Here is a 27,265-nt window from a genome sequence, read left to right on the forward strand (position 1 = left end):
TTTATTGGGAAACCACCAATTCCTTATACCTTTCAGGAGGAAGAAAGGGAGGCATCCATCAAACTGTCATTACAAATTTGATGCCACAAACCTAAGCTCATAGAGCCGCCAGGAATCTGTAAACCTTTTAAAGGATACGCCTGTTTTTGACATTCAAAATAAAAAATCTTTATAGATTTTTGTGGAAACACCGATCGGCCAGCAGCTAAATGACATTTTTCAGCAGTCAGACAGACTCCACACAAACTGAATAGATGTCCAGTTTTAGAAGGACAGGTAATTACTTTCTGTGCTATGCCCAGGAACAGAAAATACTTGGCCTGTTTTACTTACTGAGTAGGAAAAGATGTTTGAGGGTGGTTGGTTGGGTGGTTGTTTTGGTTTTTTTTTTCCTAAGGGCTGCGACATCCTGGCTTCTGCCTCCATATAGCCTGAGTGTAGGTGCCCTTTATATAACAATAACTTGATACTACTCAAAATACTTGGCGCTGCAAGCAGGGGAGTGGAATGCAGTAAGAACACTTTAGCAGGTCTGAGGGTGAGTAAACTCCAGTAGTTTTGGAAGGAGAGGACAGAGTTTTCAGTGTACGTCTCTGCCTTACTTGGCATTTGCCGACAATAAGAACACAAGGATTAACATAGCAGACTCCGTTTATTACACTTGGGTGGATAAAGCAATTATCTGTCTATCACGGCTGTAGTAAATTGTGCAACAGCATTAACATGGGTGGATACGTGGATAAATGCTACTCTGCCACAGAGGGTGCTGATACACAAGATAATCCTTCAAGCTGAACTTGTAAAGACTGTTTTCTTTCAGAGTTTAGATCATGTTACCCACCAGCATAGATTGAAATGGCATCTCTTTTTCTTTTTAACCACATTTTCAGGTTTCTTTAGCCATCTGAATTTTATTAGCAAGGTTATTTTAGAAATATCCCGCTTTACTCAAGTTTAAACTGTCTGCTTGAAACCTGCTGCATGGATATAAACACAGTAGTTTTCTAACACAGCAAAACAATCTGTTGAAAGATAGCAAACACACACACATCCATCCATTATTGCTTAACTGTTGTGTCTTCCATGCCTGAATTCCCACTGTAACCGCAGCATTCAGTGTGTAGTGCGCTCCTGGTTTTGGGGGTGTAAAACAAAACCAGAAATGAAAATGCACCTATTGATGTCTAGAGAGCAGTGCAGCATCTGAGAGCTCTACACTAGATTTAAACTAAGCGCCTTAAGTCTGGTTTAATGGCTGTGTTTACATCATTTCCCTCCCCCCCCCTTATTCTTTTAAAGTAATCAGGTTTCACAAGCGTTAAGAAAACCATCCCCTCCTGCCAGCTGGAGGGAAGCCAGTTGAAGGAGATTTTTTTTTTTTCTCTCCCCCTCCTTTACCCCCTTCTTCACTATGATCTTTACTGCCTGGTGCTGCAGCAAACAAGCAGCAGAAATTGGTGAGATATTTGCAGGATAGCTACCTTCTTGGCAGGGGGTGGGGGAGACTTTACTCCTCAAAGATTTTGCTGGGTTCATGAAGATGATAAATCAGAATGAGGAGCTCTTGAGCTTTTTGAGACTGCCCTTGTTTTCCCTCATCCCTGCTTCTGATGAAAAAGGGGGAGGAGGAGGGGGAGTGTGTAACAGATACCAGCATGCAAAGGGAGCTGAGGCAGGGACCGAGACTTGCGTGACAGTCTCTGTTTATATGAGTTGTCTTTAATGTCTACAAGTGGCCATACCAGCAATGTTTAGCTGGTTTCCTGGCTCACGTGAACACAGATTCCTTTATGTTCTTCAAGGATGCATAAAGGTGAAGGCAGGGCATTGTGGAGCAAGGGGGTCCCACCTGCTCCTTCTCTGACCTGGCCTGTTTGGGCTCATGATCCTATGGTGTGTTGCTTAAATTTGAACAAGCTTCAAAATCCAAATCAGAATTAGAAAGTTTAAAAAAAAAAAAAAAAGAGAGAAAGGAACAGCCCCAGTACTGTAGCAAGGGCAGACCTAGCTCATCCACCTTGAGTAAAGAGTCAGAGCAGAGGGCTGCATGAGTCCTGGATGGGTTGGATGGTAGGACAGAACTGGTGCAAAACCGAGCCCACTCAAGCCCTTTCCTGCTCAGCCTGTCCTTTTTCTCAAAGCATCGTTTTTGTTTCATTTGTTAAATCTTCCCATTTTGCTGCTTTAACACACCCTTCCCTTTGCAGTGCCTGACCAGCTCAGCCCCTGCCACCTGCCCCCATCAGTCCCTCAGCTGCCAGACAAGCAGCCTGGAGCCCTGCTCCAAGGAGGCATTTTTCACCTCTCTGTATAGAGAAATTCTGTGAGCAGGAGGCTCCTTTGCAGCTGTTGCAGTTCACTGAAAACCCCCAGCCTCTGGGTCTACCTTTCAGCTGGGTCCATGCTCTTCACAACCCCCAGCTGAAGTTTAGAAAGCACAAAAAGGATACTTTTTGTATCCTCAAAAGCTTCAGAGTCATTCCCACACATACAAAGGGACACAGGTTACACCCCTACGGGTCATTTCTTCTCACCCTTCTGCCTCTTCCTCCCTCCAACCCACCCTTTTTGTCTTGGTGGGATGAGCTGAGAGGACATTTCCTTTGCTCCCAGCAACTCAGTGCGGAGATGACCATTGACACCAGAGATACTCCACAGGCTTATCCTCAATGCTGAGGTTCCAACCTCCCTCTGCCTCTGCTCACCCAGGGTAGGAGCCACAGCTCTGGGAAGATGGAAATGTCCCTGGTTCCTCCAGGATCTGGCCCTTATGGACCCACACCAGTAGTCTGCAGAGCAGGGGTCAGGGAGGAGGGGCTCATTAGGATTTTGGCAAATGGATACACATTCGATCTGTTTCACAGGAACTGAGCCCCTCCACAGTGAGCATTCATCTGTCTTTATTATTTCCTTTTGTCTGCAGTAGTTTCAGGTACAGGCCTTAGTGCTTTGGGTAAAAATATGCCCTTTTTAAGAACAAAAAGAGACAGGGGCTTGTTTTCTGCCTGCGCCTGAGTGACTCCTGTTGGCACGAACAGGGCTCTGTGTACAGTCAGAAGACTAAACTCCCAGTCTAATGCAAACTGGTGCCCTTAGCTATTTAAAAAACAAACTTTTTTTTTTTTCTTCATTGAGTGAATTAACTACAGTTACTGTACCTATATAGCTCCTTGTTTTATGAACTATAAGAACCTTTCCTATGCACAGCCTATGGCCTAATTATGTAATTATGTCTCTTGGGTGGATTATATTTTTCTTCTCATAATTGTGTCTTTACCTGAGAGACTGGAAGGGTTCCAAGCTTTCTCCTTTCCTGGGCAAAAATTATTTGGCTCTTGTGTTTTGGGGTTTTTTCCATAAACTTTGGATTGGGTGCATTCACTAGGATTGGGTGGGGAGAAACCAGCCCAATGACAATTTGTCACAAGACAAGCGACACAAGAGGGATCCTCACAACTTTCTTCAGAGGATTTTTCCTTGCAAAGAGCTAATGTGAATCTTCTGGGCTTCTGGTTTATGGCTCCTTTATTTTTACCTCCAGTGCATATATTAACACTGCTTTGGAGTGACACCTTGCTGCAATAAAATATTGTCTGAAATTTGTAACAGAACAGTGGATATTTTTGCTTCATGGTGAATGCTCAGCATTATTCAGTCCCTGCACAACAACTATTAGGAAGCATTAGGCTCAGGTCTCAACTCCTTTGCTGTGGCATAAATGTGAGTCCCTTGACTTCAACTTTATCAGCCTGTAGCTGAATTCAGTCAAGCCCATATCAGTACCTTCCAGTTACCCCTGTTCCACAAAACCAAACAGGATGAAATACAGGTAGACCTGCAGAGACTATTTAAGGGGAATTTGTAATTAAATTCAGAGGACAGGTAGCTTGTCTTTTTTGTAGTGTGAAATTGTCTTCTACGATGTGTATGCAGAAGATTAGACACTACAAAATACACTGGAATTATGCTGGTGTTCCAGGGTTAAAAGAGAAAAAATCAGAGGCCTTGTCTCAAAAACATGTAGGATTAGTAGGAAAAAAGGTGCCTACTCTTTACCTTTTTAAAGCACTTCACCTTTGGGGAACAGTGGGAATAATCAAAACTTGGGTTCTTGATCTCTGTTGTGTTTCTCTTGGAGTCAAGAGACAGAGTGGCACAGACAACTCACAGGTCATGAACCGGGTGATTCTTCTACTTTCTGCCACCCCTTAACCTGAAGAAAAGTCCCTTTTCCTGTTGCTTCACTGAACCCAGAGCTGTAGAAATCCTTGGTTACTAGCCCTTGAGTTCAAAGAATTTTTGTCTACCTTTTCCAGCTGTAGTCACTCCGTGGAATGACTCCAAATTTCTCTATCTGGTGCTGAGCACATTCGTGACATAGAGCCAACAGTAGCCATGGTGGCATTTCACAGTGGGTCATCACCCTCCATTCTGCTTGGGATATCCCAGAAAATTTGTCTCCAGCAGGTGACAGCCCAGGCTCTTACTGCCATGACCTTTCTGCCATCCCTTGGCTTTTTTATGGAGACACCTGACTCCCACAATACTTCTTGTTAAGGCAAAAGCAGAAAAAGATAGAACTGGGTGATGACTGAAAATAGCTAGCCCAGTGGAGACTGATAAAAGCATCTGCAGAAAATCTGGCAACCAGATCTCCTGGGTACCAGGAAAAAAAAAACCACACAAAAAAGCTGGTGGGTGGTGTACACGGTACAAAGAAAGGGAGTCCCTGAGTGTCAGCATCTGGCAAGGCCACGTGTAGCATAATCTGATTAGTTTTCAGTTCCACACCCACAAGCTGAAAGATAAAAACGCACACCCCTCCTCCCTGAGGAGGTAAAAATCTTCAAGCATCAACACCACATTTACATTCTGCAAGTCAGCCTCTTCCACAGACCGATTTACATCTTGCCTCCTCCAGCAGAGTGGTGGAAGTTCAGTGATGAGAGACGAGCTCACGTCCCTTTCCAGTTACCACATCCAGCAGACTCGAGATTGCCTTGCTTTGATCTGGAAGACAGTCCTTTGCTTAGTTTAAACTGAAATGATTAAGCTGGAGATGAAGACTCCTCACATCTTCTGCCATGCCTGGGATGTGATAATTGAACATCAGCTTCCATGGGCCACACGAACATGTTCTGAGGCTGGGCTGGGCTGGCGAGCAGAAGCAGCTGCACAGGCACTGACTGGCTGGCTGCAGTTTTCACTGACCTTATAGCACTCTCAGTACTGATTTGATTCATGTAAAATGGACAAAATTGGCACTGGAGAGGATTAATGACAATGTTTCTGTCTCCAGAAATTTATTCTCAGGTTAGTGTTTGGCTTGAAACAGCTGAGTAGTGATGAAAGACCAGAATATTTCTTGTTATTTTGGAGCAAACACTGGATTTCTGATATCCAGGGTGTTTTGTACTGTGCCAGCAGACAAATCAGAACAGCTTGTTTAGCTCTTGAGTATGAACTCTCAGTTTTTCTCATCTCTTTTCCTTCTCCTCACTGGTGACCTGATCTTTTCCAGTGGCCGCTGGGTCCCATCCTTAGTCAAAGATTCATGGGTCAGCTTCCATTTATTTTTGATGATATTTTACATTTTGCTTAAGTCCACAAGCATTTTTTCCCCTCCAAGCCCTATCCATTCTACAAATTCATCTTTGCAACAGAGCAACAGGCACTAAATGAAGTGTTGCAGGCATTGGGGTAGCTGAAACACTATTTTATTCTACTCTTCACATAGCTTTTATATTGCTTTTTGATGTACTCACTGCTGCAGCAGATCATGGATTCTCCCTCAGCTATCCACACTTGCTACCCTAATCTTTTTTCCTGAAATAAAATTACGCCTCAGTACTGAGACCAAGGAATACAGCTTTTCTTAGCACACTCCCCTGGGATCAGGAATTTCTCTGTCAACGGACACATATATCAATGAGAGATGAAAAGCAGCTTGTGGAATGAGTTTTAAACATGTATCACATATTTCATTCCTGCTGCTTATGTGCTACTCAGAAGGTCTTTTTAGAGTGTTTTCAGCCCATACCTCATGGCTCCTCCATACTTAACAGGATTTTTTTTTCCTGCACAGAATTCGAGGCAGGACATTTATTTAAATTGCCCACACGCCTTTGTGAGCACCTCCTGAATACAAAGGTTTTGTTGAATTTCCTGCTTACTTTCAGTGTGAGCACGTCCCAGCCTTTATCAAAGCAGAGTAACCCATAATGTGCAAAGCTGCAATGTCATCTTGTCTCCCTGGGATATTTCACTCAGGGACTGTGGCTCCTTCTGTGGATCCCTTTGTCACAACATGACTCCGTGTTACAACCCTAAATTTTAAATGTCCAGAAGGGGAAGGCAAGTCTGCCTTTGGCCCCTTGCTGATTTCTGGGGACTTGCAGTTCCATTGATGCCTGGGGTCTTCCAGATGTGTATAGAACTCTCTCTTCCCTACTTTTTTTTATTTTCTTTTTTTCTTTTCTTTTCTTTTTTTTTCTTTTTTTTTTTTTTTTGGGCAAGTGGGGGAGAAGTGGCAACACCCAAACCCACACTTCTATACATCATTTCAATTCAACCACATGTGGAAACCTTTTTTCTTCTTCCTGTATGCCCCTTCTTTTTTTTCCTCTCTTATTTTCTTCCCCCCCACCCCGCCTATCCTAAAGTGCTCTGTTATCCAGAGCTCTGCTATAATACACATAATTAAGTATAAACTCTCTTCTAACAAAGCTATGTATGACCAAACAAAATGTGATGAAAACAAGGCTGAGGGTTATCTGGCACAGGTTAGTGCAGGAGTGGTGGTGACCTGTGTAATAAGTTATTTATTGAGTTACCTGAGGACAATTGAAATAGATTATGCACCAGTTTGTTAGTGGTTCTTTAGTTAAAAGGTCACTATATGAACATAGCACAGGGTTTTTTTCTACAGAAGTTCTAAATAAAATTCACTTTGGGAGTGAATTCATTCCCAGCTAAAATCAGCTCTCATGTGTGAGACCAGAGATGGGCTGATCCATTTGTCTTACTTTGAGACCTCTTGAATTTCATAAAATCCCAGAAGGATTTAGGCTGAAAGAGGACTTAAATATCATCTCATTCCAAACCCCTGCCATGGGCAGGGACACCTTCCACCATCCCAGGTTGTTCAGTTTACCAAAGCATGATCAAGAATGAGCAGAAGAGAAAAAGGAACGGGAAGGAGATGTCTTTAGAAAATATAGTGGAAAATATGACTAGCAAAAGGAAAAGAAAATGCATAAAAATTGTGGAGGAAAAGAAGAGTGAGAAATCCCAAGAGAATACTGACAGGATGTGTATGTGCAAGTAATTTCTTCAGATTTAGCAGCACCCAACTTGTACAAATCTTAGTTTAAATGGATTGAGAATATAATGCTGAAGACTAGAACTTGGATGTGACCCTGTTAATTAAGCTGCTATTATGGAGTTTTTACAAGCCCAAAAATCATTCCCTATTTAAAATGATTGATACTTTTTGAAGAGAGGAGTAGGCACCCATGGCAGCTCTAACATGGAGCAGCACTTTCTCCCTAAGGAGAAGGCTCCCGCCTACCCCGTGCTTTTAGACTGAGTCATTATGGGGGAGAAAACCCAGACTTCAAAGTACCAAATTATGGGTCAACTAATTAATTTTTTTAAATTGCTAGAGAAGCTTCTCCAAACTTAAATCCCATCAAGTTTTCCCTCATATCCCAACCTGAATCCTTCTCTGTCTAGAGCTATGATTTCTCTGAATCCAGTCTGGATTTATTTCATTTGGATAGTGCATTGCCTATGTGTCATGTTGGCACTGTGGTACCAATTAGATGGTGTGAGTCCATATAGCAGAGGTGGTGAGAATTACTATTAAAAAGCATTTTTTTAGCAGTGGTAGCCTAATAGTTCAATCTCAATATTCAGGGGCCTCATTTCTGCTTCTAAAATAAATTAAACAGTATTGGAATTGGTTCTGTGGCCCAGGGACTGATTGGACAATCTTCCCATGTCTGCAGAGCTGAACCCTTGTAGACTCCAGAGAGATGGCTGTGTTCATACTGCTGAGGGACAACACAGATTTTCACAAGCCACTGATTATTTGGAAGGGTTCAAGCCCAAACCATACCAGAGACCCTTCCTATTGTTAAAAGTGTTAAAATATCGCCCCCAATTATTGCTTGTGCCAGGGCCCTGTCACTGCTTAGAGGGATGGAGGCAGATATGGTTCTGGGTTGAAATCAAGGAGTCTGGGCCCCCCTTTCAGCTCTGCCAGAGGCTTTTTACATGACCTTGATCTGTAACTTAGGGTAGGCTTCATTCCATTTAACGTTGACTAATGGCGAGGGTGTCTAATTAAACCAGTCATGTGTGCTCCCTCTCTGATCAGAGAAGGAAGAGAAAGCAAATTCAGGAGGTGAATCATGCTGTTTTAAGGCAAGTGTCAGAGACAAATGAGATGAATTGCCCTCTGGAAGTAGCTATTTCTTTCCATTAACTGAAGAGGAAGTCTACATTAGAAGAGTTTAGACTAGATGCCTGATTTATGAATGGCTGAAGTTAAGTAAAATTAGTCCTGTCCTTAATCTCTATGCATGCCTTTTTCTCCCTGTGCTGAATGATAGAAATAACACCTTCTGCACCTCATGTTTGAAGGCACCATTGGACAAGGAGCGTTCTCTGGAAAGAAATTAAACCTAGGAGCAAAAATACAACCATTAGAGAAGCCAAGCCCTTGCTCTTGAAACATGTCAATGACAACATGAGCAGGACCACTGGGGGCATTCCAGTGCTTTTGCCATTTTCCCCCTTCATATTTTGTCAGCAAAACACCCCTAAATGAGTGTTCCAAATATATCCAGGGGCAGTTGGCCTGTTTTGGGTGAGGGCAGTAGGAGCACTGAGGAAGGCTGACCGTGCAAGGATGTGTAGGGTCCAGTCCTGGTCAGCAGCTTTGGAGGTTTTCCTTGGATACTGCTCTTCTCAACTGACAGGGACTAATTACTTTTTGGAAAATCCCCCAGAGGAATGAAAGCTAATGACTAACTATAACAGAGTTAAAGAAAGAAAAAAAATAAGGGGAGAAGAAAAGCTTGCATTTTCTTAGCAAAAATCCACAATATCTAAACCAGGCATGGAGTAATTGTCCCAGTTAATAAGTTCTAGGTACATATGAGGCTTGCTTTTGGAAGGGAAAGTTTGCCTCTTTAACTACTTTGGGTAGTTAAAAGAGAAAAAAAAAAAGAATGACAAAAAAGACCTTGTGGGTGTCCTGATGAGTGCTTATTTAATCCAAATTGTCATATGTTACATGTGTATGGGCACAACTGTGCTTGATAAGACTTTCACCAGCACAACTATGTCCAAAACACAACCCCCTCACAATGTTTCTGTGTTATTGGGGGTAGCTGAGATACCTGTAAATCCATTAAATCTAGTAACAGGTCCTTAGAGACCGTTTTGGGGGATTTTTTTTGGGGGGTGTGTTAAATTACTAAATCTTGTTATTAACGCTTTTATTTTATGATTTGCTGTTTCCAGGGCACAGACAGAAGCTTGATGACTCTAAACCTAGTTTGTTCTCTGAGCGCCTCAGTGATTTAGGGCGCATTCCTCATCCCAGTATGAGAGTAGGGGTCCCGACCCAGAGCCCACGGCCCTCTCTGAACTCTGCACCAAGTCCTTTTAATCCACAAGGACAGAGTCAGATTACAGGTAAGAGACAGAACCATAGGTTTGACTTGCACAGGCATTGGTAGTAATTGCTTATGGATATTTGTGTCTCAGCTGCAGTCAAAGAGGCTGTTACAGAGTGGGGGATGTTCTCCAAGCAAAGCTAGGTGGGAAGTGGATTTTTCTATAGTGCTTGAAGCTGAAAATGTAATTTTTTTAAAATATATTTTTGCCATAAATCTAAAATAGTCAATCTATGTCATTTGAGTAGGGATCTGGTGAAATTCTAACTGCCTTCTCCATGTTGCAGTAGTACCTTTAGTGTACAATAGAATGAACATTTTTATTCAGCCTTGTTATTTTGCAGTTGTGTTAAGGGAAGCAGACAGCACTTAATGGTCTTTTTATCAGAATAATAATACAACCTTCTCACGTGGTGGTTTTGTTCCACCACCAGTGCTGACCACGGTTACAATAAATGAACTGGGTTATGGAGAAATCTCCAAAGGTTGCTCGTGAGGGTTGTATGCAACATTTATGATTGCATGCTGAGAGACAGATTTCATTGTGCTGAGAGAAATCATAAAGCACCCACCATGTGTCACAGATTAGAAGGCTGAAATAAGATGTTTAACTGCAGCTATGCCAGAAGTTTGCAGCAAAACTGTGACGCCTACAAAAAAAAATGTTGTTTTTTCTAAAGTCAGAGCTGGTTTAATTTTTCAAAATATATTCAAAACAACTTCTATCTAATGCTGAGCATTTCTAGATTCTAAGTTTGTGCTGACATGTTTGTGTCTATCCAGGATGTAAAGAGGTGTTACCCCTGACCAGTTGCTAGAATTGTTGGAGGACTTCACCTAGATGCAAGTCTGTCAACAAAGCTCTTGGCTCAATTCCCTAGACTGATTTAATATTCACTTCCGCTGCTACAGTTCCATCCACAGCAGAGTTCTTTGCCAGCATTTTACACCAGCATTCCTTTCCTGGTAAAGCACTCCTAGTATAGACATTGTCTTTGAGTCAACCTAGGAAGATTTCTAGTTTCATGTTTCAAGTGGTTTTGACATGATACCAGCTGAAACTCAGTGGTTTTAACAAAGTGTTGTGGCTTTCTTCTTCTCTCTTTTCCTTCTTTTTTTAAGTTCAACTGGTTTATTAATTTGCAGTAAGAAAGAAAAGTGAGTTAATTTGAACCCAAAGCACTCAAGGAATTGCAACAAAAAAATCGTTCCCATGAGCTGTGGCAAAGTTCTCCCAGATCTATAAGTCTAACTTTAACTAGTGTAAAATGTTTATAATATATTAAATATGTTGATTATACCCATTACATGGTACCTGCTGCCCCCCAGCTTCCCAGAGCAGGTTTTTTTGGCTAGGCTTCACGTTTTGTTCATTGGACATGTGAAGTCAGGGCTCTTGTGCATATAGTTTTCTGGGTAAGAACTGGTGAACTAAAACACAATATTTTTTTCTAACCAAGTCTTCTGTCTGGCAATGTTTGTAGATATAGTTCCCAAGAAAGCAAGGGGGAAATCCAGGCTATAAGCAGTTTTTTTCCTTCTTCCTTGTACCTCCATGGTTTACCTATTGTGCAACACTATATCTAGGAACGAAAGAGGGTGAAATTCTTCCTGACCCCATCTGGTGATCAGCTTATGCCCTGAAGCACAAGAACTGAGATCCCCTTGTAATTTTCTTCCTAACTAAGTGTAACCTCATATGCTGCTCTCCTCACATAAATGCCTCCTGTAGAAAATGTTCTGCTGGCTTTGATTAATAGACTACTTCTCTGCCTCGTTATGAGGCAGCAGCAGCATTTACAGATCTGGGAGATGAAAGCTTCAGATGAGCTTTCAATAAGCCTGACTGGAAACAAAGTTGTGTGGCATTCCCTGCCTTCTCTGCAAATTTAAGGCAGCACCAGCTGAGACTTCATCGAGAGAGGGAAGATGCAGTGCTGGTAGGGAAGAGAGAAGTGAGCTGAAGGATGCAGGCTGGATTTCCTACCTTTTGTGGATTACGTGCTTTTATTGTTGGATAAATTCAAGGTTATGGGATGCATTAGAATCCCAAGATGCTCTGATATCCCCCATAATGGTGAGGACTCTGTAGTGAATAAGTGATCTGATACAGTATTTCTGATGTTGTTTCCCACCCTCAGAAAAGTCCAACAGCCAACTCTCTGTTTGCTTGCTGGTGGTCATCCCATTCAATTAAGTGATTGGTGTGAGCATGTTAGGTGGGTGCAAGCTCTTGGAATTGCACTGGCTTTTCACCAGGCTTTTGGGTGCTCTTTGGGACCTTGATTGTAATCTGTAAAGCTCAACATGCTCTCTTGTTCCACCTAAGTGCTGGGATGCTTTTCTGCAGACAGTCCCAATTCTAGGATATTTCTTGTGGGATGGAAACGTACTCTTTGCTCCACAAATCATGTCAAGGAGATATAAAGGTGATGCCATGGACAAGGCACCCTTTGGTCGAGTATTGAGTGGGAAATTGCTGAACATCCCCCTGCTTGGTGTGGTGGTAGGGAGTGAGGTGCTTGGGCTGTCCTTCAACACCAGTTTCCCTGTTGTAGTGGAATACTCAGAATGCCACTGGCTTCTTAACATAAGACTTGAGTATATGTTAAAAGAGGAATAAACCCTTCTGTCTGAAAAACAGGATTTTTAAATTACCTTTATTGGAATTAACCAAGCATTCCTTTAGAAATACCATGGTTTCATTATCTCTTTACTTAGCTGTTATTTAGGGAAAATAATAAATTTCTAATAACTGGAACAGTAAATACTGGTTTCCTACAAAAAATCCATATTATTGCTAGTAAGCACATTTTGCTTCATTCCACTTGAGGCCTTGCATAGCTATTGCATGATTAAACAGACATATTATTTAAAGTCTGGCTGACCCACACCTGAGTCTGAAAGAACTCAGCACTTTAGGGTTCACTCTTATATTTCTTTTCTCTGTCTAGGTTGTGTTTATTTTCCTGGAGTATCAGAGTACAGGTTGTACAAATCACAGCACAGTCCTTAACCTACCACAGGACTGGGCTGTGGCAGGACAAGGCACAGAGTTGCCCTTATTCAACATGGCATTTTAACTAGGATTCAGCAAAAGCTACATCGAAGGGTGATTAAAAAACAAATGGTCCAATAACCAGCTGCCTTTGCTGAGGCAGTGCAGATCCAATTTGAACCCTGCCTGCTGCCCGTAAATCAGGAATCCTGTCCATTCACATTTGTTCACTGGTATATTTGCTTTTTTTATTTTTTTCCCCTTTCCCTAACGGGCTCATGCAACTTGTTCATGTATCCGATTACATTCCCGTTCAGACACTGAGCTGTTGCATCAGTGTTCCAGTATGAGATGAGGAAAACTTGTTTTTTTTAAGATGCAACTGGTGAGGATTAGCTTCTGTAGTCCAGGAAAAGCCACAGGTGTAATGGCAGGAATGTGGTCAGTGTGAAGATCCCATCGGCTGGGCTGTGGGGACAGCAAAGTGGGAGTTAAGTGAGGTTTCATGCTCCATCACCACTGTGGCACTAGCTGATCTATAGGCAACCTCTGACTTTCATCACTGAAATAACAGCCCTCAAAGGCAAGTCCTGTGAAACCTTCACTTTCTTCCCTTTTCCTCTTCCCCTTCTCCATGCACTTCAGGGATGTTATGCTTCCATTTCTCATTGCTTTTTAAGCAGATTTAAAATCTCCAGAGCCAGCTTAACAGGAAGGTAGTGAGGGGATACATCTTCACTGACAAACAGGGACTGATTTCAGGGACAGTGCAAACTGAATCTGCAGTCTGCTGCACTTTATGCAAATTGATTGCATCCTCTGGTTGACTGGCAAGTTGCCATTATGGACCTCCATTTCATAATGCTTGCCCCCCTCCTATTATTCTTTTGTCTTTTATTTCCCTCTACCCTCTTTTAAAAGTTCGTTGCCCACTGGCATGATTCATTGAGTTTATCGGGTTTTTTTTATTTCAAAAATGTGACTCTTGGAGGGGTGGGAGGATAAATGGATTTAGAGGTTCTTCAGGCCAAAATCTGGTCTCAATTACTTTTCTGTACATTGGGGTGTAACTCCACTGGATTTGACTTTGTTGATTGAACTGGGCAATACAGATGAAGCCCTGGGCTTTTAAGGATGCATAAAAAAGAGTTAGAGAAGGGAAGAAGGTTGCGTTTTGCTGTTGTTGTTTTGCTGAGGGGGTTGGTGTTACAACAATAGTTGGGTTACTCATGCAGAAAGTCATCTTGGCTTTGTTAAGATCAGAAGCGAGGATATTTGCTCTAAGTGTTTACCAAAGATAGCTCCAGACAGCTTGTTTTTTACTATTGGCACTAGCACTAATCCAACTAGCAGCAGCCAGAGCTAGAGCTGATGGCTGGGTTTAAAAGAGAGTATGATGCATGTGATGTCTGGTATTAGAGACAGTACACCAAGGAGCTGCCAGCCTGTGATCATGGTCTGGTCATGTAACTCAGCTTGGAAAAGGGGGAATTGGTGGGTTTTTTTCCTATAGAAAATCAGTATGCTTCACAATCCAATGCCAAAGTAGTGGAAAAAGTTGTTCTTCAGGGATACTTGCAGGTTTTTGCTTCTGTCCATTGACACTTCAGAAAACGGAAGGTGTCCCTCCCCATGTCAGGGGGGTTGGAACTAGATGATCTTTAAGGTTTCTTCCAACACAAACTATCCTATGATGATTTCTGTTGGAAGAAGACAAGTTGTGATACTGGAAAGCCAATGTCACTGGTGGGAGAATGGGCCACTGGATGGGTTTTTTCATTCTTTCCTTTATAATTTTAGTTTTATGTGGTGCATCTACTCTTGGACTAATTTTTAAAGACTCTTATTTTCCATTAAGCATCAATATCCACCATCCATTTAATGCAGTCAGTCAGAGACAGCAAAGGTCAAGAACCCTGCGTATGTCCCATGACTATAAATGTGACAGCAAAACCAAGACACAAAATAATATGCAATATTTCCTGCTTTGTGGAGGTTCACCTGGAAGCGCAAACAGGATGGAGCTGTTTGCACATTAGTTTAGGCCTCGCCCCGCTGATTGTTTCAGCTGAACTGTGCCCAGGCTGTCTCAGCATACCCACAATATGCCCTGCTGTGAAGGAATACGCTGAGAGCTGCACTTCCCTTCACACCCACGCAGGCATAACAGAAATGTTTACAAAAGGAGGACTGCTCTTAGTAATCACTCCAAAGTTTTCGAGTGTAAATGCCAGCTCAGAGTGGCCCTCTGACTCCTTCTCTGTTGCTGAATGCTCTGTTAGCCTTTCCCTGTGGCTGCCATATGGAAATGAGGGTGGCTTTCTCCTGGGCAGTTAATTTTATTTTTATATTAAGTATTTTTCCTTGTTTTGGAGGGATTCCTTTAGGGAGGAATCCAGATGCACTCAGAGCTTTAAGGTTTCTCATCTGTTCTGGGCTTTTTTGATGGGAAGGTGTGCTGTCCTGCAGAGCATGTGGTACTTTGGGTGATGGTGCAAAGTCCCTGGCTAGCAGAGATACTTGGACACGTGGGAGCCCACCAGCCAGATACAGTAGGGAAGCTGGCCTGTGGTGTAGGAGGCCAAGGAAAACCTCTCACAAATCACCTCTCAGCTTCTTCCCCAGCAGTGTGTGTTAAATAGTCATCCTACTCCTTTTGGGCCAGAGCAAGGAGGAGGTGACCCTCTGAAGGGCTTTGTGTTTGCCTCAGCAGCATCTGTGTGGATCTGCCCTCCAAGTGCTGTTGTGGCAGCTGGCACATCCCTGTGGTGCCCCCAGCACCCTCCTTCCCCCAGGAGGTTTGATGGTGTGTGGGACCAGAAGAGATGCTCTGCTGGGCCTCAGTGGCCAAAGCCAGTGCTCCAGCACCATTGCAAGGACCATCTCCATGTGAACCACAGGGTGCCACATGAGCTGCGCGCCCACCTTCAGGGACTGTCTGGGGAATCTTTGGGCTCTGCCTCCTGGCATTTTTCACTGTGAATTGGGCAATGCTGCTGAGCAGTGACGTTTGCCCTGTGGGCTCGCAGGTCACCTTTGACTTGGCAAGGCGACAGTGTTTCACCACTCTGTTCTCTCACGTCCATGCAAACCTTGACTGCCATCAGGCAGCAAGGGCTGGCTTTAGGGCATTTGCTCTGGGATCTGGTGAAACTTGTATTTTCACTTTCTGGTTTCCTAACGGGTCACAGATATCTTGAATTAGTCATCCCCCAGGGGATATTACTCCCAGGGTAATATTTCCCACCCTGCCTTGACCATGACCTCAGCCATGCCTTGGTGTGGAGGAATCTCAATAACCCTCTGGCCTGAGGTACTGTGACCTGCTCCTCAGTCACTGAGCTCTGATGAATCATCTAATGTTCAATTTGGTTAAAGATTTTCCTCTTCATTATTTGCTATTTCCTGGGAAGACTGATGTATTTAGGTAGATGTTGAAAGAATATATGTTTTGGGGTCAAGTGATGGTCCATCCAGCCCTAAATCTTGCTTCTGACAGTGCAGTATGAGATACTGTTTTGAAATACCACATGCACCTCCAAAGACCACTTTTTGCTATTTGTCATTCTTGTGTCCACACAGACATTCACAGTTGCTAGATTAAGGGTGTTAAGTATAAAACCAAGTCTAGCATGGGTGTTCAAAGTGATGAGAGTGCCAGAGATGCTCAAGAAGTTCTTGTGCCATGAGGATTACACTATCAGGAGTGGCATGAGCCTCCAGAAAGGTGACTCTTTTTCTGAGCTTTCCACCATCTTAGACCAAAATGATGTAAAAACATCCTCTACTATGACTTTTTTCCCAGCCTTTACCTGCTATGTTATTTCCTCCTAGCGTTGCAGCTGACCTAAACCCAAAACTTTAGGGGCTCTGTTTTCAATTCAGAAGCAGAGATTGAAAAGGTCTTGGAGTTTGAAGGATCTTGGATTTGAGATTGTGCTCCTAACACACCATTAATTTTAAGATTGTTTTTCCAGCAAGCCTAGGCTTTCTGTTCCCATTCAAAGATCATTTACCATTGACTGTATGGTGAATTATTGTAGTGGAATGAGGCAGAGAAATATGTCAATATCAGATGTAACAATGAGCAGTCAGCCAGATTTGAACCTATGCCAATCTATACAACCCTGGCCTTGAAATTGTTAAAACAAAGAAGTTCATTACATTTAATGATCAAGTGTCCTTTGGATCTCTAAGAAGTTTATGTTAACCATTTATATTACTCAGCTCGAATATAAATGGCAAACTCCAGGAAAATCCTCTTAAAATTAAATTGGAAGGTGTTTTTTTAATATATATATATCTATGCAGTTATTTTGCTTCAAGGAAGTATCTGCTTTCCAGACATTTCTTCAAACAAATCATGTCTGAAGAGAAATAATAAACAAGAAGTAGCTGAAACTACAAGGTTTTGCTGTGTGGAAGAGCAGGGAAAGGAGTTAAAAAAAGAAAAAAAAAGTTGAATTTCCTGAAAAAGAGCCTTTGGTTATGCCATGTGGCTGTCACATTACTGTCTGCAAAGCAGGGCTTTAGCACAATGTTCTGATAGAGCAGGTTCTCCAAATTGAGTATACTTGATGTGCTTCCCTGAAAATAGAGGGCAGGCTTTGAAGGGATGTGCTACAATTTCTGTGAGCTGGTCCAGAGATAGTTTTCTGTTTATTATGCAGTGCCCCAAACAAACTTTAGGGTTTAAAGTGTTTTGGTTCTTTTGATGTAAGGAAATAAAAAAAATAATTTATGAGGCATTCAGTGGTATCTTTATCATTGGATATTAACTGAGAGCAAATGATTTATAAATCCAAACATCAGTGAGTAAAAGTAGGTCTCCTTCTACCAATGCTTCAGCAAAAATTGATCTGTGTTTATCCTAAAGAGAATTTCCTCCATAGTGAGAGGTTGCAAATATATCAGCAGGTATCATTAGCTTCTGATAGTCATCCCAAACCATTTGGTTTCATATTTTCTAATTGAGGGTACTGTAAGTAATTGGGTCAGCATCCAAATGTGACATTTTTTTGACGAATGCTGATAAGATTAATGACATTTTTCTCCTTGGGTAGTATTTTCAGCACTGAAAACACTATTGTGTGATGTTTGAATAGGATAACAGCTTGACATGTTTGCCAAGTGCTGACTGTAGAGTCTGCCCACCTCTGAAGGAAACGGCCTTAGGTTGTGCCAGGGGAGATTTAGATTGGATCTTATAAAAATTTTCTTCACTCAGAGGTTGCTCAGGAACAGGCTGCCCAGGAAAGTGGTAGAGTCACCATCCCTGAAAGTGTTTAAAAAACTTGTAGCTGTGATACTTAGAGACATGGTTTAGCAGTGGACCTGGCAGTGCTGGACTCGGTGGTCTTAGAGGTCTTTTCCAACTGTAATGACTCCATGAAGTCCACTTCCTAAGATCAGACCTGGGGCTCATTCTTGTTGTCTGCTCCTCTTTCTGATTCTGATACCAACTCTTGGTATAATATGTTTGAAGAGGGACACCAAGAATTTGCATCCCAGCTTCTAGACCTTTTAAAACTCTGTTCTCTGGTCTGTTAATTTCCCACAGAAATTGTTCTGGGGAGGGAAAAGCACAGACCAAGACTTGGAAGGGCTGAGTGTTGAGGAGCAAGTTGTGTTTCATTACATTCTCACTCTTCATAGTACTGATGTGTTTATGTTCAGTAATCCCTCACTTCTTTCAATTAGGCTGTTGATACCTTAAAATTTTTCTTCCTTTAAAAAAAAAAAAAATTCTCTTTTTTTTTGTTTGTTTTTATTTTCCCCCTAGACCCCAGGCAGGCGCAGTCATCCCCGCCATGGTCCTATGACCAGTCTTACCCATCCTACTTGAGCCAGATGACTTCACCGTCCATTCACTCCACAACTCCCCTGTCCTCCACTCGAGGCACGGGACTTCCAGCCATTACCGATGTGCCCAGACGCCTCTCAGGTAAAGACTCTGTTTTGCCTAAAACAATTATGCAGAGAGGAACAGGACTGGCAGCGGCTGCCTCCGTGGCCTCAGACAAACCTTGGCAAGGAGAGCAAACCTCAGCAGTGGTACCAGGGTTCCTGCATGGCAGGCAGGATTCAAAATCCCTTTTTTTTTAAAGTGTGGAAGAGCTGCTATGTTGCTCTGAACATGTTTCTCTCAAATAACTTTAGGTCCATTTAGAATCAGATTATTTTTAAATTGTGAACCTGATTCTTTGAACAAATTATCTTTTTTTTTTCCTTTCTTTTTTTTTTTTCTTATTTCCCCTACAAAAGGATGTTTACTTGCATGTTGTTAGGTACTGGCACAGGTTTCCCATAAAAGCTGTGGCCGCCCCATCCCTGGAAGTGTTCAAGACCAGGTTGGATGGGGCTTGGAGCAACTTGGTCTAGTAGAAGGCGTCCCTGCACATGGCAGAGGGGTTGGAACAAGATGATCTTAAGGTCCCTTCCAACCCAAACCATTCTGTGATTCTGTGTTTTAAAGTAAATGTTATGCTCTTATTTTTTGGTGTTTTACCTTTGTGGTATGTGTGTTGCTAGGCATCCTGACAGATAGATGCCTTTATTTCTTCAGTAGTTAGGGCTGAGGTTCATTCTCCTTTATTTCAATCCAGTAACCCAAGAAAGACTGTTCCCTTAGTTAATATGTACTCAAGAAGCCTATCAGAAACAAGCTGAGTCACTTAAAGGTAAAGATTGGACAAATTGTGCTTTGGAATGATGCAGGAGAGAGGAAGTACATTTAGGAACATAGAGAAGACAGTAGTGAGGAACTGAGACTTTTTTTACCAAACAAATGCACATTTATATATTGCACAATTCACCTCTAATGGTCTCAGTGATAAAACCATCTGTGTAAAGTAATCAGATTGCCCCAAAGTAAGAAAGAGCCTGTCATGGCACACAGTCACCTTGTACCTCTTGCCAAAAACTAGGAACCTTAGGGGAGGGAGGCTCAGTCTTAAAACTCCAACCTTGCAAGTGTGGAAATATTAGCAGCGTATGCCAAAAAAGCATGTGTAATGTAAAGAGAGCCTTTATGATTCATTAATGAAAACCAAAGAATCAGTCTTATTACATCTATTTTTTGCATGTTTGCAAGATATTATTATAATCTTGGATGCTGCTGCCATACACCTGTTTGATTCCCAGCCAGGTGAATTTCTTGCTGTTGTGTTTTCCCCTTCCACCAAGCTCATAGCACTGGAAATGCTGATCACTCCACTGAGCTGCATCCCTGACAAGCTGAACTGCAGCCAGCAGGCGTGGAGGATTTGATTAGCATAGAGTCCTAGATTTCTTTCATCTTGGAGGAGGGAAGCTTTGTTTCTCAAACAGCCAGCTGCAAACCCCTCTGCAGCCCTAGTGCACTCTGCCTGCACAGAGATGCCAAAGATCTCCATGTGGGCTGAGGGCTGGAGGGTTTTGGAGCAGGTTCCTGTGGGCTCTCCATGCAACACCATGACTTGGGTCAAAAAACTCGATCGGCTTGATGCTGAGGAAATGCTTTGTTTGGCCCGAAACAGGTTCCCTTTGAGTCAGAGCCTCCTGATGGTCTGTGTTGTCGAATGGGTTATTTTTGCAATCGTGCCCGCGGCAATACCTGCAGGAGAGGCTCGGCTGGGACCTGGCAGCTGCACGCCGCATGCTTGCCCTGCAGCCCTTGCTTGTCTGTGTGTATTCAGACGTGAGCGCCTGGCATGTGGGCACAGGCAGAGTTACTAAAAGACCTGGCTGTGTACGTTGTGTGGCCGTGGACTGAACTTTCCTGCCGTGCTCTGTGGCCAGTTGCCTTTGCGCTTCTTGTCCTTCATCTTTCTAGGGCTCGAGCGATGCCTCCGCAATGCCCTGACCTTTTCCCAGTGTGGGGATCTTGCTTCCAGTTAGATTCAAGAGTCAAAAAAGGGGACTTTGATCTTCCACAAGTGCCAGAGGTTGTGTGCAGTGTTTGCTGACAGAAATGGAAATTCAGAATAGAAATGCTCTACTCAGAACTAGAGAGAGGCACTCCTGGCTGAAGGACCCACTTGGATGCTTAGGATGCAAGCAGGCACATTGCAGCTTCAGCTGCAAACCTGACAGTGCCTCTCAAGGTTTCCATTTGCAGTGCCACAGGGAGGGAGGGCAGCATCCAACACCTCCTATATCTAAAGAGAGAGAGAAATGCAAGTTTTAAGTTGCCCTGTACAGCAAGAAGTTTATCCCTCATACTCAAAGAAATGCAAATCACCACTCAGTTACTTAATGCATATTTAGGAAAAGAACAGAACTTTGAAGAGGGTAGAAAATTACTGCAAAGAAACACCAAATTCCTTAGAAAACTGCAGGCATTTTTAAAGCATGAGGGAGAAATTAGAGTTTTATAAGGCCTTGAATAAAAAAGTCACTTTCCGATACAGTGGCAGAAATCTGATTATCGAGGCTGTTAAAAGTATACAAGGTCATTTTAATGAATGCCATATTTACTGCCTGTTGCTTAACATCATGCAGGAGGAAAAATGAGTAAAACCTCCCCCTTAGCCTTGGCTGTCACACCTACAGGCACAGAACTTCCTATCTGCCCTAATTTCACATCACCCAGCCTTTCCACCAGCCTCCATGGCTTTACCTGGACAACTGCTAAAGTTGTTCTCACCCAGATGTTGAAAATATTAACATCCAGTAAATCAGAAGTGGCTCCTGGTTTTATTGTCAGTGGCAGCCTTCAGGAGCTACTTTTAATCATTTTCCTTTGACCAAAACCACACTCATCCTATGGCCAAAGCGGTGGTGTTCTTCCCCATCTTGGGATGGATACATTAGCCAGCAGTGTGCCCAGGTGGACAAGAAGGCCAAAGGCATCTGGCCTGTATCAGCAGTGGTGTGGCAGCAGGACCAGGACATGAACCGTCTCCTTGTGCTGGGCACTGGTGAAGCCACACCTTGAATCCTCTGCTCATTTTTGGGACCCTAATAACAAGAAAGACATTGAGGGGCTGGAGCATGTCCAGAGAAGGAACGGAGCTGGGGAAGGCTCTGGAGCACAGGTCTGATGAGGAGCAGCTGAGGGAGCTCAGACTGGGGCAAAGAAGGCTCAGGGGGGACCTTCTCACTCTCTACAACTCCCTGACAGGAGGGTACAGCCTGGTGGGACTGGGCTCTGCTCCCAAGTAGCAAGTGATAGGATGAAAGGAAATGGCCTCAAGTTGCACCAGAGGAGGTTTAGATTGGATATTAGGAAAAGAATTCTTCACTGAAATGGTGGTAAAGCATTGCAACAGTCTTTCCAAGGCAGTGGTGGAGTCACCATCCCTGGAGTGTTCAAAAGGCACATGGCTGTGGCCCTTAGGGACATGGTTTAATGTTGAACGTGGTGATGCTGGGTTTGACACGATGGTGTTTTCCAACCTTAATGATTCCATGAATTTTGGTGATGAGGTTTCCTGTGTTTCAACCCCAGATTAGGCTTAGCATCAGAAGAGGTTTGGGGCTGCAAGACAGGATGTGGTGGGGCACTGCTGTAGCAGTGCATGCAGTTCCTGTCCCATGGGAGAGGAGAAAAGGGCAGCAGGCTGCAACCCTGAGGAGCTCCTCAGGCAGCTGCTGCAATGCAGCTGAACTGGTCGTGTCAGTGTCTTGGATGATTTCTTTGCACTACTGGCAGGTTTGCATGCGTGCTGCAGGCACGTGCACATGTGTGCCCATGGCTGCCAAACTGCGAGTGTTCATCTTCTACATTCTCCAACTGGGGGTCAGTGCTCTGTTTGTACCTACAACTAATCAATTATATATCCCAGGTAGTTGGGCAATATTCAACAGCATTAGCTGAAAAGCAAAGCATAAAAAATATTATCTGGCATTACTCATGCAACTTTTGAACCAATTATTTTTGTGGTCCAGAAGTTTCACGTTCATATCAAGAACAAATAAAGAAACAAGTTCATGAGGCCATGAAATTACCTTACCTTAAGGTTCCAATCATAAAAAGAGCAGGATTCCCCATATTTTATTAAAATGTCTGTCTGTTCAGACTTCCCCAGAAGACAGTGAAAGTTGGTGGCCCAGCACATTAATATTCTTAATTAAATAATATTGTAGTGGAAGCCATGGGAATATAAGAAAAGGGTCATTTTAGAGAGAGTTTGCCTGAGGGATGTAGTCTTATTGCATGATTCATGGTGAATGCACTCAGTCTTTGTGTCCTATGCATAACCAAAGTGCATGTGGGATGGGGAGCATGGGTGACTATTATGTAATTAATGTATATGATTCATATAAATATACACATCACAGCTGTTTTACATAACACTTTGGGGCTGATCCAGCAAGTCCTCCCCACATGGAAGGTTCAGAGCAGGGAGTACAGGTCGGGTTGTTCTTGCAGTCAAAAGAGGGCTGCTCCCAGGCAGGTGAAGGAGGGATGGGTATAGATGTCCCCAGGGCAGACATCCATTCCTGAGACACTCAGCCCCAACTCCCTTTTGAATCAGTGGGGACAATCTGGCATTTTCAGGGCTTGACTGGTCTGCAGGTGATCTGTGCTGGTCCCTGGCAGTGCCTGGGAAGAGCCTGTTTGTCTCTGAAGCGAGCCTAGGTGAGTAGTGCAAGTACAGGCATGTATGATCTGATAGTCTGCCTTTGCTGAGGTGATTTAAGAGACAGTTTAACTGTCCCATAAACATATCCATATCACAGCCTAATTACACTCTAGTCCTGGTTTAACCCTACCTCACCCTGACCTCGACCTTCTCCACTGTTTAAGGCTTTGAGCTTGATTTTAATTTTGTTGAGAATCCTGAGAAGGGGAAGGTGAGGAGACTTCTTCTTCCCCTACACTTTTCCTGGACCTACTCACCCTTCTGTCTAAACACAAGTCTCTTACTTTTTGCTCCACCATTGAGAGAGACTTGCAGCGTCAAGATCTTCAGATACTGGAGGACCTGTCCTGCAGGTGTACCACAAACATGTTCAGTGCTGACTGTGAAAGATCCTGTCTGCATTTGACAGGTTCCATATGACAAATGAGAAAATTAAAACTGAATCTAAATGGCAGGACAAATTACCAAACATGCCTTTTCGAGGCCTGGGCTGGACCTTTGCACCATGACATTGCTGTCCCACTAGCTGGATTCCCCAGAGGATGCAGGGTGGACTTTGCTGTCTTTATATTTACTGTGCCATCGAGCAGGGGCATGCTGAGTTAGATGAGAGAGATGCTGGGATCAGGCTCTAAACAGAAGTTTGCAGACCCATCCCTCTGAACTAAAATGGCCAGAAAGTGGTATCTTCACCAATAAATTACACAGTGGTAGGGCTGGACTGTTAAATACCAGTACTGTTAAGCTGTCAGCAAGGCTGGTGTTGAGTGGGGTTGGCCAGCATGGTCGCAAACAGGTCCCAGCTGTGGTTTGGAAACGAGCAGAGTCCTGAACCTGCTCCTGTGGGCAGCTCAGAGTCAGCCACCCCATTATGGAGTCAGGATTTAACATTACATCTGTGGCCAGACCATCCTGACCAGATTTAGAGCCAGAGAATGTGCCCTGACCCTGTTTGCTGGTTTGTGTATAGCCAAACTTTCCCATTAATTCATCTCGCTCTGTAGATAAATCACTACAATGTTTTGGGCCATCCTGGATCCTCATCTCAAATTGAAATTTAAGAAACCTTCCTGTTCTCCCAACTCACTGATGGCTGGCAAGTATAAATGCAATGCCAGCCATGCCTTAATCAGGGACAATACTGGTTTTTTACACAATTTAATTTTCATTCTTGTTAGTCTAAAAATCATATAATAAAAAAAGCACATGGAATGGAAGCAGCTCCAGATGAACCTCTGAATTTAGTATTTGTATGTCAATGAGAAAGAGGCTGACTGTGATGGGCTTTTTTTCTTGGGGTCCTGTACTGGTTGTCATCTTGGATTTTTCTCCCTGTGTGTGAATTACCTTAGATATTTCTAGTGTCACATACTCACATGATTTTTTTAACTGTATTTTTCCTTTTGGGGGAGATTTGGTCTTTGAAACAACTTCTGGAAATAAAGGTTTTTGGAAATAAAGGTTCTCCTCTCCTAAGGAGGAGAAGAAAACTCAGAAAACTTTACAGCAACTAAGTAGAAACTGTGGCCATGGAAGTAGCTGTGCTTTCATCCCTTAATTCCTGCTAACTTGATTAAATGTTGTGGGCAATAAGAAAATTTCAGGGCAGGACCTTTCATAAGGGAAGGCACTAGTGGTGTCTCCAAAATACAGTTCTTTTCTTCTTTATGTGCTGTGGGAAGCAGAGAAACAGTTAATGCTGTGGCTATTGCCAGCATGGCCCTGGTGTGAGCAGCCCCTGCAATGAATGAGCAGTTCACGCTTCAGAAATATTGTCTCAGGCTCTTGGCAAAGCCAAGAAGCCAGCTCGGTTTCTGGTGAGCTCGCTGTGCTGGGATGTTTTTCTTGGTGACTGTAACAATTTTCACTCTGTGTTCTTCTTCTTCTTCTTTTTTTTTTTTTTTTAATTAAATGGAAGCCGAAAGACTCAAGGTTGTGTCTGTCTCCATTTCGCCTTGCTAATGCTCAATGCTTTCCCTGCAAGGTGAAACTGAGTCAAGGCAAAGTAAAGAAATTGGGGAACTCAGGCCTTCAGAAACAACCCGTTCATTTTGCTGCCTTCCCTAAACTTGTAACTCGCCTTCCTTTTTCTTTTTTTTTTTTTCATTATTTTTCAGTGGTTCTATTTATTTTGTTTACCGCAGGTTTTCCATTTTTAGTCTCCTGCCCACTTGGTGCCACCTGGGAATCTCAGCACCTTGGCACTCGTCTGTGGGCTTTCAGTAGCAGCCTCTCCACTGGGCTGAATCCCTCATTGGAGTAATTGTCCAGAAGATGCGTTGCATGATCCCTACCTCAAATTTTTCTAGCGTGGGTGGCCTCAAATTAGGCACCTATGCCCATATTTAGGTGGTAAAACAAGTGGGCTGATTTTCAGATGTTTGAATGTTACAATGCGTGTCTTTAAGCCCTTTTCATTTACTTAAAACGGCTGTTGGGAGAGGAAATAAACAGGAAAAATGAAGGCAGAGGGAAGGAGTTTTATTCCTGAAATAAGGGATTTTAGAAAGTACTGAAAAGAAACAAGTGGAATGTTTTGAAATGGAATAAATTTGTTGCTGATACAGGCAGGAAATAGCACACTCAAATATATGTGGATGTATAGATATATTTTTATCTGAGCTTTTTTTGCAATGTGTTTTATATTTAGGACACATATCAAGATTTGCATCTGTTTCCAGAACTTGCTGCTAACAGTTAGTAATGATGCCAAAACATACTTTAGTTCCAGCTTGAGACCAAATGATATTCAGGGCTTTTTTTTATTACTAATTTAGGGTCTGATATTAATTAAGGAAATTTTCCATAAGTGCCAGGCTTTTTCTGAAGAACTCATTAAAATTATATTAACTTAAACCGGAATCACAGTCTGAGCATGTTTTGTAATGATTATTCTTACTGACTCTGCTGGGTTTTGTAAACAGAATGCTAATTGTTAGTGGGGCAACTGGGTCCTCAATTCCAGACTTCCAAAGGGACAGATCCTGAGCCACTACCTAGATGTGTGTTCCCAATAAAGTCAATAAGCCTCTAACAGGAAGGCTGTGGGATCGAGCTCTTTGTTTCATCCTTCTGCAAAGGCGTTTGATGATTTCCCCCTTCCCTTTGTGGAATTGCTGTTAATTTTCTACCTAGGATGGAGCCAGCGATGGCAGCTGAGGCAGGCTCACATGTGTGCTGATGTGGAGAGGAAATGGATCTTCATGTGTGAAGCTCTCTGGTACATACAGGGTGGTCAGATCCACTTATTTACCCCCCTCCCCTCACAAGCCCACAAGGAAGCTGGGGAGAGACTTCTGACAAGAGCATGGAGTGACAGTGCAAGGGGGGAATGGCTTTAAACTGATTTAGATCAGACATGAGGAAGTCATCAGTGTGAGGATGGCAAAATACTGACACAGGCTGCCCAGAGAGGTGGTGGATAACCCATCTCTGGAAACATTCAAGGCCAGGTTGAATGGAACTCTGAGCAACCTGATCTAGTTGAAAATGCTGCTGCCCATGGCAGGAGGGTTGGACTAGGTGACTTTTAAAGGGCCCTTTCCAACCTAAACCATTCTGTGATTCTATGATGTTGCCCTTAAGTCTTTGTGGCCTTGTGTCTTTGTGGCATTGAATTGGGTTTGATTAATTGCCCAATATGAATTTACTAAATGGTTCCATAAATGTTGGAGAATTTGGTCCTTCTCAGACTGTGACTGTGTTTGGTAGAAGGTAAGGTAGAGGAGTATCATATGTCCTTTAGGAGCTGAATGGTTTAAATTCTGCAAATTTTGCACGAAAAAGTATAATTCAAGAGGTAAAAACTGCTGCTGGTAGAAATAGCTGGAGCTGCCTTGGTTTTCACTGAAATTTCCGCTCATTTCTGGCCATTCAGAATTTGACCACACTGAATTTGGTCAGCAAGGAAGTGTTAGATCCCAGCAGAGCTTCAAAAACGCCTTTTTGAAGTGGTTTAGTATGGTTGTTGGCCCCATTTTACTCATGACCAAATCTCTTCCTCTCTTGACAAA

The 27,265-nt window shown here is 43.0% G+C and overlaps 1 protein-coding gene across 4 annotated transcripts in view; it reads left to right on the forward strand.

The window, feature by feature from the left end:
• Window positions 1-27,265, forward strand: part of RUNX2 (RUNX family transcription factor 2) — a 225,657-nt gene that overhangs the window by 112,081 nt on the left and 86,311 nt on the right. For 3 of the 4 annotated variants that reach the window (XM_064411663.1, XM_064411664.1, XM_064411666.1), the window contains 2 exons: window positions 9,532-9,705; window positions 18,467-18,628. In XM_064411663.1, the coding sequence (XP_064267733.1) occupies window positions 9,532-9,705; window positions 18,467-18,628 (336 nt within the window). The remainder of the gene's footprint in view (window positions 1-9,531; window positions 9,706-18,466; window positions 18,629-27,265) is intronic. The other variant, XM_064411667.1, reaches the window with a different exon arrangement.

The sequence above is a fragment of the Passer domesticus genome, chromosome 3, assembly GCF_036417665.1.
Source record: "Passer domesticus isolate bPasDom1 chromosome 3, bPasDom1.hap1, whole genome shotgun sequence".
Taxonomy (NCBI): domain Eukaryota; kingdom Metazoa; phylum Chordata; class Aves; order Passeriformes; family Passeridae; genus Passer; species Passer domesticus.